The 16,507-nt window shown below is 50.4% G+C and overlaps 1 protein-coding gene across 1 annotated transcript; it reads left to right on the top strand.

Annotated features, from left to right (window-relative positions):
• Positions 1–2,576: 2,576 nt before the first annotated feature.
• On the top strand, positions 2,577–15,751 carry LOC141977566 (phospholipase A2 inhibitor NAI-like). Its single transcript, XM_074939081.1, has 5 exons — positions 2,577–2,625; positions 3,145–3,261; positions 11,175–11,327; positions 11,721–11,861; positions 15,591–15,751. Exons 1-5 carry the CDS (start codon positions 2,577–2,579, stop codon positions 15,749–15,751), a joined length of 621 nt encoding a protein of 206 aa, XP_074795182.1.
• The last annotated feature ends 756 nt before the right edge of the window (positions 15,752–16,507 follow it).

Here is a 16,507-nt window from a genome sequence, read left to right as displayed (position 1 = left end):
GCACATGGTGAGGAAACCATCCACCAGTTCAAGGATGCTTCCTTTGCCTGGTGGAAGGTTCCTGGCCGATAGATCCAGCCAGCCAGCGGTGAGCATATGGTGAGAAAAACCTGGCTTGGTGTCTAATGTAGCTTGTTAAGTTAGTCATTGGTAAATGTTTTATCTTCGTTTTTCCTGTACTCATTTCTGACTTCTATACCTAGTACTTGTACTCACCAAAATCTACCTCTTTGTAGTTAATTAACTTGTTTTATTGTTTACATAAGCCAGTGTGATTGAACTCAAGTGTCTGGGAAACTCCATTTGGGGTGATAAAATATGCACATATACTTTCTTGTAATCAAATGGCAGACTTTCGATCAGCCTGGGTCGTTCAGGAGAGGGCTGGGTAGCACAGGACACGTTTCTGTGTGAGAAGGTGGGACTGGGGGTGCGTTGGCATCACCGTGCAATATAACCCAGGCTGGGGAGAGCCAGTAATGCAGGTGTGGCCGACAGGCTGCAGTTTCACACACAAACTCAGGGTGCGGCTTACACACTGGGAGCTGTTTGTGAGCAGCCCAGGCAGGATGCTGGAAGGCACCCAAGGGTGAAGGGCAGGGGTGGATTGTACCATTAGCTGTGGTACATTCATCTGGACGTACCCTGCGGATCTCACAGCGCTGTGGGTAGGGGGCAGCACTGGCAACAGGAACAGAAATGTATCGACCCTGCCAAAGACGAATATGGGGAGTTCCTGTCTCACGTCAGAGCGTACACCTGAGCCCGGCTATTAAAGGAGGAGAGAGAGAGACACAGAGACATGACGGAGAGATTGTACATCTTTTCCAGTTCACAGTCTCACCTTGTACTCCCGCCCAGGCAAACATTACCCAGCCTGGTGCCCCGAAGGAGCATTTTTGGTAAGTGAAACCCCTCTGGTATAGGGATGCTTTAACCAGTAGACTCCACTATCCTCCCAGAAGTAAGAATAGACCCAGGAGTCCTGGCTTCCAGCCCCTCCTGCTCTAACCCGCTAGACCCCACTCCCCTCCCAGAGCTGGGGATAGAACCCAGGAGTCCTGGCTCCCAGCCCCATAAGGATGCAAATGAAGGCGAGAGCCAGCATGCAAGGGGGGTAGCTAAAGGAGAGAAACAACAGTGGGGATGGGCTGTATGCGAAAGGAAACACTGTTATGCTTCAGTTCTCTTCCCAGCCTGTGCAAAGAGACGTACGGGAGACATATGGAAGATTGGAGTCTCGCTGACTCCCGTGTAAACTCCTGGACTCCTTCAGCCAGGAGCAGGGAAATCAGCTCTGTCCCCTCCACCTTGCCAGAAAACATGGGACATAACAGAGCAGGAGGAGGTGGCCTGAGCCGTCTGCTGAAAGTGGGGAAACTGAGGCAGCTGGAGAGCACTGGCAATGTTGTGACACCCCCCTAAGGGGGGGAATCGCCCATGCATAGTGCATGGCAGTGAGGGGAGATCACAGAGATAGCTACTGCCTCTAGGAGGGAACGGGAATTTCTTCCCCCTCCCTCCCCCCCAGCCCTCCAGTTTTGGGCTGCCTGATGTTCTGTGGAATTGTGAATGATCCCAAGGGAGTGGGGGACGTTCTACCGTTGTGTGGTGTGGGGAGCAAAACCCAATCTCAGTAGAGTGGAGGGGGCAGCATAATTCTCCTCCCCACTGGGGGCCCTGGGGTGCTGGTGCCGGCACCCAGGCCCTGACCACCACGGAGAGGGTACAGGGGAAAACGTGGTTTCAGTGGCAGGTTGAAGGCTCATCCATGACCTGGGCGTGGGATGCCACCGCTGTTAAAAGTGTGCAGCTGAGAGTCACCTTGTCGGGAGCAGGGGGTTGCGTATCAAAGTCTGTTTGGGTCGCCAGCTGTGACTTTAAGAGTGGCTGGGTCGGGGAAGCTGCAGCTCCCCTTGGACGAGACTGGCGAACCGCGGGCAGTGGGAGCTGCAGGCGGCCCTGCCTCCTGACGCTCAACATCAACAGGCTCCCACGGCCCACCAGCGGCTTACCCTGAGGAGCTGCGTGCGGTCTGCTGCCCGCCGTGTGAACACCAGGGATCTAAATCACTGAAGACATTGGACAGAGCCGGACCCAGAACTGATCCCTGCGGGACCCCACTCGTTAGGCCCTTCCAGCATGACTGTGAACCACTGATAACTACTCTCTGGCAATGGTTTTCCAGCCAGTTATGCACCCACCTTATAATAGCTCCACCTAGGTTGTATTTCCCTAGTTGTTTATGAGAAGGCCGTGTGAGACTGTATCAAAAGCCTTACTAAAGTCAAGATAGACCACATCTACCGCTTCCCCCTATCCACAAGGCTTGTTACCCTAACAAAGAAAGCTATCAGGTTGGTTTGAAACGATTTGTTCTTGACAAATCCATGCTGACTCGTACTTATCACCTTATTATTTTGTAGGTGTTTGCAAACTGATTGCTTTTTTATTTGCTCTGTTATCTTGTTCAGTCTCTCTTCTGATCTCATTTCAGCCCGTCTGTGATAATTCCCCCAGTTGGTGACCTGGCTGCACCAGAGACCCCAGCGCCGATCTCCTGCTTCCCCATCACCATGAAGGCTTCTCTTGCTGTCTTCATCCTCGCTGCTCTCCTGGCGACAGGTGAGTGGGGTCTGTTTCTACAGGATCTGCTCTGACTTCTCCAATGCCACAAAACCCCAGAGCAGCCAGTTTTACGAAATGGTTTATTAAAGAACCAAAGAGAAGCAGCAGAATAACAGGGGCGAGGTCTGAATGGAAACAGCCCCTGAGGAGATGCCTGGAAGTTCCAAGTCCCTGGGGCAATGTATGAAACAATTCTGGAGCTGGGAGGCAATGGTTGGAGTTGGAATCCCTGAAAACGTGCCCGGACTGGTTACATTTCCCAGCTGGCCAATAAACGCGGAGATTTGGGAAAGAGGATCTTCCGCTGCAAGTTTGCCTGGAAGGAACCAGATTTGAATCTGAATAAGGAGAGCGTAAGACGCTGGGAACTAGATTTCTGTCTCATCCTTGCTGGGGTCTGTCGCTGTAGCTGCACTGGAGTCAGTGGGGCCAGATCCCCACCTGGTGTCGATCAAACCCAGGGGAAGACGAGGGAGGGACAAATCCAGGTGGCTCATGTTCTCTCTCCATCTCTAGGGGCCTGTCTGCAGTGTGAGGTTTGCGAAGGGCCAGGAACCAACTGCACGGGCGACCTAGAGACCTGCGCCGCTGGATTAGACTCTTGTGGCATCACTCTGACAGAATCCACATTGGGTAGGTGATACGGACCCTAACCAACCTGGCTCAGTGAACAGGCTGGGGAGCTAGGATGCCTGGGTCCTCTCCTAATCCCAGCACTGGAAAGGAAGTGGGGTGCATGGGTCTGAACAGGGATTGACTGGGAACCAGAACACCTAGGTTCTAGGCCAGACCCTGTGGGCTAGCTCCCGCAAGGGGACTTAGACTCAGTATTGCGATGCCGAACCCTCAGTGGTCTCCACGGACCATCGGTGAGGGGCCCAGGCTCCCTGTCCGGTGCACGGGATCCAGAAAAGCCAGCATGCTGAGCGGGCAGTTGCCTAATCCAGCCAATAGGAAATGCTGAGGTGAGGGGTGTGGCCTAAACCCCTTCCTCCCAGAGTTCAGTATCTAAGTCCCGGCTGCACAGATGTGCCCAACTCTTGCTGGGATCCACACCTGGGAACCCCTTGCTGGGAGTCAGGCATCTGAAGCTGGTCAGCCCTTCCTTGAGACACCAGCAGCTGGGACACACAGCCTGGAGGTGGGAGACCCAGTTTCAAATTCCCCCTTCCACTGGATTATGGAGCGGGTCTTTCTCGAGCCTTCTTCTTGCTGCTATTCCATTTCATATTACATATTTCAGCTTCTTGGGAGAATTTGATTTTTACCTTTCTTCTCATTTTGAACATGTTTATTATTGAGCTTTTTATCCATTCTAGTTTTCTCAATTGAGGAAAATGATGGCACGGGGGTTTCAGACAATAATTATTTAATGACAATAGGTGTCGAGATGCAATAAGGTAAATCTTTGTAACCGTTAAAGCAAAAACTCTCAACATCGTGTGTCAAGTTATACAAAGGAAATAGCCTTAAATCAAACTCTGATATGTTCTCAAGCAGCATTTTTGCTACTTTGCCAATCTGTAAATTTCAGTCATCATCGATGGAACTATTTGGTCAAAGTCAGGGTCTAGTTTATGTGGGACTTTGACATACACTGGGGGAGCTCTCTGGCCATTGGACTATTGGGGATATGACGGGGTTGGGGGACATCAGAAATACCGGCTCCTCCAGCTGTGTTTTGTGGGGGGCCCAACCACGTCTCCCTTCTCAGAGGCTGCCTCCTGGATTAGACACCATACCTGAGATAGGTAGGGGAATGCCTACTGTGTGGTCCTGCTGAGGCCTAACCATGAGCTAGGTGCCGGGTGTCAGGATTTAGGCAGCTGTGTGGTTACCCATCAGCAGAAACTTAGGGACCTAGGGAGTTTAGGCGCTTACAGGGTCAGGCAGCAGCAGAGCTGGGAGCTTGAGGATTGAAATGTTGGATTTTGGTGTCTAAGGTGGCAGTTAGGTGACTAAATTGCTTTGTGGGACGTCTCTCCACTGTAAAAACGGACCATTTATTCCTACCCTTTGTGTCCTGTGTTTTAACCAGTTACCAGTCCAGGAGAGGACCTTCCCTCTTATCCCGTGACAGCTTATTTTTCTTGCGAGTCTTTCATGAGGGACCTTGTGAAAGGCTGTCTGAAAGTCCAAGTACTCTATAGCCACTGGAGTGTGCTATAACCCCTTGTCCGTGTGCTTGTTGACCCCTGTGATGGGTTGTACCCCCGGAGTGCTACTTGAACTGGGCTAGGACTGAGCCCTCTGATTCACCAGCCTGGGCTCCCTCTCAGCCTGTGCTGCTGTGACAAGATGCAGGCCACTCCCGGTCCGAGACTTACACCAGTATTCTCACAGGCAGGGACGCAGCCAGCTGCAGTTGCATGTAGACTATGATCAGCCACTGCATGAACCAACAACAGAGAGGCTACACCCAAAATAACCTCAAGCTCCCCAGCCTAGGACCAGTGTCAGTCTTCTCTTTTCCAGACTAAACAAACCCAGTTCTTTCAATCTTCCCTCATAGGTCATATTTTCTAGACCTTTGATCATTTTTGTTGCTCTTCTCTTGACCTTCTCCAATTTGTCCACATCTCTTTGCAATGTGGCGCCCAGAACTGGACACAACACTCCAGTTGAGGCCTAATCAGCGTGGAGTAGAGCGGAAGAATTACTTCTTGTGTCTTGCTTTCAACATTCCTGCTAATACATCCCAGAATGATGTTTGCTTTTTTTGTTTTTGCAACAGTGTTACCCTGTTGACTCATATTTAGCTTGTGGTCCACTATGACCCCTAGATCCCTTTCCACAGCACTCCTTCCTAGGCAGTCCCATGTTGAATGTGTGCAATTGATTGTTCCTTCCTAAGTGGCGTACTTTGCATTTATCCTTATTGAATTTCATCCTATTTACCTCAGACCATTTCTCCAGTTTGTCCAGATCATTTTGAATTTTCATCCTATCCTCCAGAGCACTTGCAACCCCTCCCAGCTTGGTATCGTCCACAAACTTAATAAGTGTACTCTCTATGCCATGATCGACATCACTGATGAAGACATTTAAAAGAACCGGACCCAGAACTGATCCCTGAGGAACCCCACTCATTAAGCCCTCCCAGCATGACTGTGAACCACTGATAACTACTCTCTGGGAATGGTTATCCAACCAGTTATGCACCCACCTTATAATAGCTCCATCTAGGTTGTATTTCCCTAGTTTGTTTATGAGAAGGTCGTTCGAGACTGTATCAAAAGCCTTACTAGAGTCTAGATATACCACATCTACTGCTTCCCCCCGTCCACAAGGCTTGTTACCCTGTCAAAGAAAGCTATCAGGTTGGTTTGACATGATTTGTTCCTGACAAATCCATGCTGGCTGTTACTCATCACCTTATTATCTTCTAGGTGTTTGCAAATTGATTCCTTAATTATTTGCTCCGTTATCTTACCTGGTACAGAAGTTAAGCTGACTGGTCTGTAATTGCTTGGGTTGCCCTTATTTCCCTTTTTATAGATGGGCACTTTACGTGCTCTTTCCCAGTCTTCTGGAATCTGCCCTCTTTTCTGTGACTTTTCAAAGACACTAGCTAATGCCTCAGATATCTCCTCAGTCAGCTCCTTCAGTATTCTGGGATGCATTTCATCAGGCCTTGGTGACTTGAAGACATCGAACTTGTCCAAGTAACTTTTAACTTGTTCTTTCCCTATTTCAGCATCTGAACCTACCCCGTTTTCACTGGCCTTCCCTGTGTTAGGCATCCAGACGCCACCAACCTTCTTGGTGAAAACCGAAACAAAGGCGTCATTAAGCACCTCTGCCATTTCCACATTTTCTGTTATCGTTTTTCCCTCTTCATTCAGAACTATACAAGGTGGGATTTCACACCCCACCTTATATAGCTTTAATATATGTCAGGAACCCTTTGTTCCAAATTCCATTCCCAGCCCAGTTTGCTGAAAAATACAGGTACCCAAAATGGAGTTCCGTGTCATGTGATCTGGTCACATGGCCTTGCTGAGTCATGGCAGCCATTATTTACAGGCTTGCTGAAACATTTACAGGAAGGCTAAGCTCTTCCATAGTTCATTGTCTTTGCTGATGGGCCATCAGCACTGTCGAGTTTCTCCATTGTTGTACCTGAAAGGCTAGCTGTGGGTGTTACACAGAGTAAGCACATATGAAATCCAGGTACATAGTCAATATTCATCACTTCAGATACAAAAACGACACATGCCCCAAAAGAGGATAATCACATTCAGCAAATCATAACTTTCCCAATGACTCATCTTGTACAAATTGCATCATAATTCTGTCATAATCATGCCCCCATGATGAATAGGGGGTGTCGTGTCACAACCCCATCAAAGAATTCTAATAGATTGGTGAGGCGTGATTTTCCTTTACAAAAGCCATGTTGACTCTTCCCCAACATACTGTACTCATCTATTTTTCAGATAATTCTGTTCTTTACTATATTTTCATCCAATTTTCCTGGTCCTGAAATCAGACTTCCCGGCTTGTATTGCCAGGATTGCCTCTGGAGCAAGGGCACCAGAGCCCTCCCAAAAGTGGGAGGCCCTGCCCCCTGAGGTCCCACCCCAACCCCTACCCCACAAGGGCCTACTCCCCTTTTCCCCTAGAGGCCCTGCTTCCAGACAAGCCAGAACCTGGAGCGGAGCTGGGAAGCCTTCCACCCCCACCCAGGGTGGGGTGGGGCTGAGAGCAGCTCCCAGCCCATGTACTCATGGGATGGTGTTCCAAGAAGGAGGAGTGCTGGGCAGAGACGGGCTCCATCTTACGAAGAGAGGGAAGAGCATCTTTGCGAGCAGGCTGGCTAACCTAGTGAGGAGGGCTTTAAACTAGGTTCACCGGGGAAGGAGACCAAAGCCCTGAGGTAAGTGGGAAAGCGGGATACCGGGAGGAAACACAGGCAGGAACGTCTGTGAGGGGAGGGCTCCTGCCTCATACTGAGAATGAGGGGCGATCAGCAGGTTATCTCAAGTGCTTATATACGAATGCACAAAGCCTTGGAAACAAGCAGGGAGAACTGGAGGTCCTGTTGATGTCAAGGAATTATGACGTGATTGGAATAACAGAGACTTGGTGGGATAACTCACATGACTGGAGTACAGTCATGGATGGATATAAACTGTTCAGGAAGGACAGGCAGGGCAGAAAAGATGGGGGAGTAGCACTGTATGTAAGGGAGCAGTATGACTGCTCAGAGCTCCGGTACGAAACTGCAGAAAAACCTGAGTGTCTCTGGATTAAGTTTAGAAGTGTGAGCAACAAGAGTGATGTAGTGGTGGGAGTCTGCTATAGGCCACCGGACCAGGGGGATGAGGTGGATGAGGCTTTCTTCCGGCAACTTGCAGAAGCTACTAGATCGCACGCCCTGGTTCTCATGGGTGATTTTAATTTTCCTGATATCTGCTGGGAGAGCAATACAGCGGTGCACAGACAATCCAGGAAGTTTTTGGAAAGCGTAGGGGACAATTTCCTGGTGCAAGTGCTAGAGGAGCCAACTAGGGGGGGAGCTTTTCTTGACCTGCTGCTCACAAACCGGGAAGAATTAGTAGGGGAAGCAAAAGTGGATGGGAATCTGGGGGGCAGTGACCATGAGTTGGTTGAGTTCAGGATCCTGACGCAGGGAAGAAAGGTAAGCAGCAGGATACGGACCCTGGACTTCAGGAAAGCAGACTTTGACTCCCTCAGGGAGCGGATGGGTAGGATCCCCTGGGGGACTAACATGAAGGGGAAAGGAGTCCAGGAGAGCTGGCTGTATTTCAAGGAATCGCTGTTGAGGTTACAGGGACAAACCATCCCGATGAGTCGAAAGAATAGTAAATATGGCAGGCGACCAGCTTGGCTTAACGGTGAAATCCTAGCGGATCTTAAACATAAAAAAGAAGCTTACAAGAAGTGGAAGGTTGGACATATGGCCAGGGATGAGTATAAAAATATTGCTCGGGCATGTAGGAATGAAATCAGGAAGGCCAAATCACACCTGGAGCTGCAGCTAGCAAGAGATGTTAACAGTAACAAGAAGGGTTTCTTCAGGTATGTTGGCAACAAGAAGAAAGCCAAGGAAAGTGTGGGCCCCTTACTGAATGAGGGAGGCAACCTAGTGACAGAGGATGTGGAAAAAGCTAATGTACTCAATGCTTTTTTTGCCTCTGTCTTCACGAACAAGGTCAGCTCCCAGACTGCTGCGCTGGGCATCACAGAATGGGGAAGAGATGGCCAGCCCTCAGTGGAGAAAGAGGTGGTTAGGGACTATTTAGAAAAGCTGGACATGCACAAGTCCATGGGGCCGGACGAGTTGCATCCGAGAGTGCTAAAGGAATTGGCGGCTGTGATTGCAGAGCCCTTGGCCATTATCTTTGAAAACTCGTGGCGAACGGGGGAAGTCCCGGACGACTGGAAAAAGGCTAATGTAGTGCCAATCTTTAAAAAAGGGAAGAAGGAGGATCCTGGGAACTACAGGCCAGTCAGCCTCACCTCAGTCCCCGGAAAAATCATGGAGCAGGTCCTCAAAGAATCAATCCTGAAGCACTTACATGACAGGAAAGTGATCACGAACAGTCAGCATGGATTCACCAAGGGAAGGTCATGCCTGACTAATCTAATCGCCTTCTATGATGAGATTACTGGTTCTGTGGATGAAGGGAAAGCAGTGGATGTATTGTTTCTTGACTTTAGCAAAGCTTTTGACACGGTCTCCCACAGTATTCTTGTCAGCAAGTTAAAGAAGTATGGGCTGGATGAATGCACTATAAAGTGGGTAGAAAGTTGGCTAGATTGTCGGGCTCAACAGGTAGTGATCAATGGCTCCATGTCTAGTTGGCAGCCGGTGTCAAGTGGAGTGCCCCAGGGGTCGGTCCTGGGGCCGGTTTTGTTCAATATCTTCATAAATGATCTGGAGGATGGTGTGGATTGCACCCTCAGCAAATTTGCGGATGATACTAAACTGGGAGGAGTGGTAGATACGCTGGAGGGCAGGGATAGGATACAGAGGGACCTAGACAAATGAGAGGATTGGGCCAAAAGAAATCTGATGAGGTTCAAGAAGGATAAGTGCAGGGTCCTGCACTTAGGATGGAAGAACCCAATGCACAGCTACAGACTAGGGACCGAATGGCTAGGCAGCAGTTCTGCGGAAAAGGACCTAGGGGTGACAGTGGACGAGAAGCTGGATATGAGTCAGCAGTATGCCCTTGTTGCCAAGAAGGCCAATGGCATTTTGGGATGTATAAGTAGGGGCATAGCGAGCAGATCGAGGGATGTGATCGTTCCCCTCTATTCGACATTGGTGAGGCCTCATCTGGAGTACTGTGTCCAGTTTTGGGCCCCACACTACAAGAAGGATGTGGATAAATTGGAGAGAGTCCAGCGAAGGGCAACAAAAATGATTAGGGGTCTGGAACACATGACTTATGAGGAGAGGCTGAGGGAACTGGGATTGTTTAGTCTGCAGAAGAGAAGAATGAGGGGGGATTTGATAGCTACTTTCAACTACCTGAGAGGTGGTTCCAGAGAGGATGGTTCTAGACTGTTCTCCGTGGTAGAAGAGGACAGGTCAAGGAGTAATGGTCTCAAGTTGCAGTGGGGGAGGTTTAGGTTGGATATTAGGAAAAACTTTTTCACCAAGAGGGTGGTGAAACACTGGAATGCGTTACCTAGGGAGGTGGTAGAATCTCCTTCCTTAGAAGTTTTTAAGGTCAGGCTTGACAAAGCCCTGGCTGGGATGATTTAATTGGAGATTGGTCCTGCTTTGAGCAGGGGGTTGGACTAGATGACCTCCTGAGGTCCCTTCCAACCCTGATATTCTATGATTCTATGATTCATCCCCTGGGCCCCACACCAAAGCAGAGGGAGGCTCCCCACAGCTGCCCCTGTGACTCTTACCATGCCAGGCTGTGGCTTTGAAGCCTCCCCCTGGCCAGAGTCAGGTTGGGGAGTCCCACATGATCAGATGTGGGGAGCCAGCGCAGAGTCGTGGACCGTCCATCTCCACCTGCCCTGGGCCGGGTGGGAGCTTGGGAGGCAGGGAGACAGGCCAGGAACTCCTCTTGGGGTCCCTGCACTACGGGCAGGTGGAGGGTCCGCACTGCTCCCCAAACAGCCTGGGCTCCCTGGCCGGGCTCCACCAGGGTGCTGGCCTGGTCGGAGGGTGGGCCCTCGGGGGGAAGAGGAGGGGAAGGAGGCAAGATCCACCCCAGTGAAAAGTGGATGTTCCACGTCCGTCCCCTTTCAAAATTGGGAGGGCTCTGACCCCCTCTAGTTCCAGCACTACTGTTCTAGAACCTCTTTAAAAATCACCATCACATTAGCTACCCTCGGCCATTTGGTCCAGAGGCTGGTTTAAACGATAGGTTACTTACCACGGCGAGTAGCTCTGCAATTTTATGGTTGAGTTCCTTCAGAATTTCCTTCTCCTTTTCCATGCCTCAGTTTCCCCATGGGTAGAGGTAGGATAATGTCACAGGGCCATCACTCTGCAGAGGGCATTGATGGGGTGGGAGTGGAAGGGGAATAAATCTACATCTTCTCCTATGCAGCGGGAATGAAGCTACAGATGATTGCCAAGGGCTGTGTGACATCCGGAAGTTGTAAAGTTGGCCCCTTCACTATGAATTTTGGGAATGGAGTGACCATGAAGGTGATCACCGCCTGCTGCGTGGGAGTCGCCTGCAGAACAACCACCGTGACAGGTACCTCTCCCCATCTCCGCCTCTCCTGCCCCATCCCCTGCACCTCTGGCTGCCTGGAACCTGCCCCACGATAACGTCCCAGGCCTGGTCCTCCCGCCCTGCGGGGGGCGCCCCGTGGATTAACACTGAGCCCCTGGCTGGGTGGAGTTTAGTGGGCGGGGCTCTAGGCTCCCACCAGGTGTGAACCCAGCTGGCCCCACCCGGGGCGGGGTCCAGGGCTCCCTGCTGCAAACCCCTCCCCTGCCCCTGCTGCCCCCGGCGTCCCCAGAGCTACAGCTCCCCCTGCAGGGGGCCCGCGGGGCTGAGCTGTGCAACCCCCAGCTGCTCTCCCGGCCATGCCCCGTCCTGGGGCTCGTCCCCCGAGCTGACTGCGTTTGCTCCGCTTCTTCCCAGCGCCCCCGGCCGACCCCAATCCCAGTGGCCGGAGCTGCCCAGCCTGCATTGCTGTGCTTTTTGCTAAGTGCAATGAAGAGATCATAGATTGTACTGGAGCTGAGACCCGATGTGTCGAGGTTGCTGGGACTACAACAATCGGTAACTTCTGTTCATTTATTTTGGGGTTATTTTTCCTTTGTTGTTCACAGTTCAAGGAAACTGCACTTGTCTTCCCCTGCCAGGGTTCCTCAGGGCTCCCACACTGGGCTCCTGGCTCCTCAGCCCTCACTTCCCTTGGGGGGACACCTGTGTCTTTAACCCTGCTGACCGGGGGTGTAGCAAGGCGAGACTCCCTGCCGCGGTGCCTCCTGCTGGTTACACCTGGGAATTAGCTCAGGTCCAGCTCTGGGGCACCCTCCACTGGTCGGTGTCTCTCCTGCCATCACCGGCTTCTTCCAAATCTCCACCATGCTTCACTTCAGGCCCCGTGTCCCTCCCTGTCCATGGTGCCCCTTCTCTTGGGTACTGCCCTGCAGCAGTGCCCCACACTCAGGGGTCCTCCCCTCTCTGGGGAACCCCAATTCCCTAAGCTCACCTCACCTCAGTGACAGTCTTCATCTAGCCCCTTCCCTCAGGGGCAAACCAGTCTGAAATGGCCACTCATCATCATCGAGGGGGTTGGACTGGCTGCCTTTTCTTTAAGGTGACACAGTCCCCTGCCAGCACTGTGATAGCCCCAGCAAGCCAGACTGCTCAACAGGCCAGCGTGGGTGCATTCTCCGCAGGGGGGTTGAACAGCATCACGTCCCACAGCTGTGAGCTACCCCACAGCGCGTCCTAAGCAAGCACCTTCATGTTGAAGGAGAGAGCACTGCAGAGAAACCAATGGTTGAAAACAATGAAAGGACCTGGAAGCTGGAAACTTTCCCTGAGGTCACCCCACCTCCAGCCTCGGGCTCTGCTAGGGGCCGCCCCAATGACTAGGGTTTCGTGGTTGTTACAAGTTAATAGCAGTCTCAGAGCTCTGATGACTAGTTCAGCCGTTCCTTCCTACAACTTGGACCTTTCATCTAGGCCTCATGTCCCAGGGGATCAGCAGACAAAGGTGCCCCCTTCCTGGCGTAGCTTCGCAGGGCTGTTTCTGGAGTAACCGGGGCTGGGGAATGGGCATTAACCTCACCCTAGAGATTCCCCGGGGAAAACCACTTACCACTTGCTGTGCCAAGAGTCCATCCCTGGCTGGCACATGGTTCAGTACAGGCCTCTGGACCCCAAGTCTCCCCTCTGTCCCAAACCCCTACGTTAGGACAGGATGCTGTGGGGGTCTGCTGGGTAAAGATATCAGCTGGACATCAGGACACCTGGGTCCTATTCCCAGTGCTTCCTCCTGTGTGACCTTGAGCCAGTGGCTTCCCCTTTCTTTGTCTCTGCTTCCACCTTTTGCCCACATAAACTTTAATCTGTAAGCTCTTTGTGGTAGGGCATGTCTGAGTATTGGGATCCCCTGGGGTGCCAGGTGCTGCACAGACCCAGACAGAAATGGGAGACCCTCATTGTGCCAGGCACTGAACAAGTTCATAGTGACAGTTCTTGCATCAAAGAGCTTGCAGTCCAAATGGGCAGAAGAAGCATTTTACCCATTTCACAGATGGGGAAACTGAGCCACATAAAAACAAGGAGACGTGCCTAAGGTCACACAGGAAGACTGCGGCAGAGCTGGGAACTGAACCTAGATTGCAGAGTCCCATCACGGTGCCACAAAACCTCTTAGAGATCCGACTTCAAACACCAACAGTGAGCTGCTGCTTTACTAAGTGAATGTTGTGGCTAATACAGGCCTGCTCCAGTCTGGGTGGGATCTAGATCGGAGCTGCCAGTGACTTGCTCAAGGAGACAGAGTGAGTCTGGGTCCAAGCGGAGGAGAAGTGGGGGAGACCATCCAGGGCCAGACAGGCTGTGGAGAGCGGAGGAGATGGGGAGATGGAGGCTGTGAGGGATCTGGAATGAGCTCTGAGGAGCAGAGGAGAGGCAGGAGAGGCCATTGTGTCCCAAACCTTTCAAGGAGGGGATTTGCTCCCTGACACCCGTCACCTGCTTTTCCTTCCCACACAGGTGAAATAGTCACATCGCTGACCCTGAAGGGCTGTGCTACTGAGGCTTTCTGTGCAAATAAAGGAGAGGGTTCGGGGTCCTTTGCAGGTGTCCATGTGGATCTAACTCTCAAATGCAAAGCACCTGGCACAGCACGGGGCCCAGCCGGGCTCCTCATCCCAGCCCTGGCTGGGCTCCTCCTCATGCCGCTCCTCTCCTGAGCCCCCACCCTTGCAATGGCCACACCGCACTGAATAACACCCTTTCTCCTTGCGTCTGCTCCTCTCCACAGCCACTGTCCCCTCCCAGGGGCTCCGGGCTCCCAGATGGATTCGCTTCCCCTTTATTTTGTTGCACTGAATAAAAGAAACCAGAGACCAAAGTCTTTGGAGATTTTTTATTTTGATGGGGAAAATTTTAATTCTAGTGGGTGGGCCTGCTTAGTCTTAGAGTGACCCCTAGTGGTGAAATCAGGCAGCACAGCTGGGAGTGACAATTCTTGATAAAGCATCTTCTTATATCTCCGGCTGGATGAATTTTATTTTTAGCTTTTTTATTTCCATGGATAATAGAAAACTTTATTTTTGAGCATTTTTTCTATTTTTATCCATTTAAACGTTCACAGTTATGGGAAATGATGGGGGCCATAATGATGTACTGACAGTCGATGCTGAGATTCAAAAAGTTAAAGTTTACTAACTGTTAAAGCACAAAAAGTGTCAACACCACCTGTCAGAATATGCAAAGCAAAGAGCCTCAAATCAAACTCCAATAAATTCTCAACAAGCATTTTTCTTACTGTGCCTATCGGGAAATTTTGTGATTTTGTTGCAAAGATCTGTTCCTTGGGTTGGGTGTGTCTGGTGTGATCAGCGTTTAACAACATTTACTGAGGAAAAACTTAGAGACAAACAAATTTGTTAGTCTCTAAGGTGCCACAAGGACTCCTGTTCTTTTTGCGGATACAGACTAGCATGGCTGCTCCTCTGACACCTGAGGAAAAACGTATCCTTCCAAACTACTTATGTCCATCACAACTAACACCTGCATCTTCTGCCCCTTGCAGAGCCCCAGGAGCAGGTGGACCTAAATCACAGGCCGCTTTGGAAACTGTCGGCCAAGGTCAGCGAGGGAGGTTTTGTAGCAGAGCTGGGAACAGAGCCCTGAGTTTGGGAGGTGCCGGTTTGAATTCCTACCCTGGGAAATAGTCCCAGGCCATCTGCAACCAGCTCCCTTCGAAACGAAGCCACAGCTGGAACTGGCTGAAATTTTTCCATCAAAATGGGATGAAAATTTTACTTTTATCTTCCCCCTTTCCATTTTACTGCTTTATTTTTTTAATGAAAAACTCAGTTCTTGGAGGGACATTTCCTTCTTTCTCCTTCGTTTTCCTCCAGCAGGGGAGGAATTCTGCCAGGGTGGGACAGAACCCCGTCGAGTTAGACAGGAAAAGCAAGTGCAGACGAGGCGAGGCGAAGCGTTTCCGTGCGCACACCACAGCAGAGAGTCACGTCCTGGGCTGAGTGGAGCGTACCATAGCTCGGTTTTGTTTGTAGTAACCTCCTGATGGAAAGGTTTGGCGGGACCAGAACCGCGGCAGAAGTTACAGGTTTTTTCCGTAACGGCAACTGCCTTTGTGCGGTCCGATGTCCAGCACCACTTTGGCTGAGGAGGGTCTAACATTTCTGCTGTGGCCCATACGGCCTAGAATCGATTTTAAGGCACATACACGGACAGGCAAAGGTGAATGCAAACGTCGGTCTCCCTGCTGTTGAGCGGGTGTCTGTTTGTCGCTAGACAATGTAATTTCTCAAAGGAAACTGAGCGAGGAGACGCGCCTTGGCTGGGTGACATTTCACATCAGCCTCTTGTGGCAGCTTCACCAGCTTATTGACAGCTCCAAGCGCTCCTCTGAGGTACCCATGGCCAGGTACGAGTTATTATCAGACAGGGGGTAGCTAGACAATAACAGAGCCCGCTTCCCCCGCCCACGGAAGAGGAAGGGTAATTGTGAAACAGGGCTACGGATGATATTGTTGCAAGAAGAAGCAGCAAAATAATGATGTGACCCACACAAACACATAACCCATGTATAGGACAAGACGAATGCTGCTCCACTTACAGGACCAAACATTCAAATGAATGAAAACAATGCATGCTGGAACACAAACCAAAAACCAAACAATTGATGAGGCAGGTGACCCTTTATTCAATCTTTCAATCAAAGTTCATTCATTTTATATTAATTCCTTGCCCCTTTAATTGTACTAATTCAGTTGACTTAAAGCAATTTACACTGTGCTTACCTTGTGAGTACAGCTATATCGAAAAAGGGACGAGAGATGAATATTATGCGAGGAGTTTAAAAAAAACCAACAGTGACCATTTTGTTGCTTAAAAGTCCTAGTATATTTTGTTGCTTGAAAAGCATCTCACATGCTTGACCTTAGGACTTAAAAAAAAAAGCTAAAATCATTAGTTTTACTGGACTTACTGAAGCCCTTTTGTTTTTAGCCTTTTGGTCCTTTGTGAATTATTATTTTATTTTATTTTTATTTGCACCTGATTTCTTAGTTTGGATGACACTATATTTTTACAAAGGAAGCATTGTGGTGTTACAGGGCTGAGTGCCACACCGGTAGGTTTTACCATTTACATCAAACGATTTATTCTCTCCTTCCTTTCCTCTTTAACTCTTTGCAAAATCAGACGTG

This window comes from Natator depressus, chromosome 24 (genome assembly GCF_965152275.1).
Source record: "Natator depressus isolate rNatDep1 chromosome 24, rNatDep2.hap1, whole genome shotgun sequence".
In the NCBI taxonomy this organism is placed as follows: domain Eukaryota; kingdom Metazoa; phylum Chordata; order Testudines; family Cheloniidae; genus Natator; species Natator depressus.
Note: the sequence above shows the minus strand (reverse complement) of the source record. Positions and strands in the feature narration are given on the sequence as shown.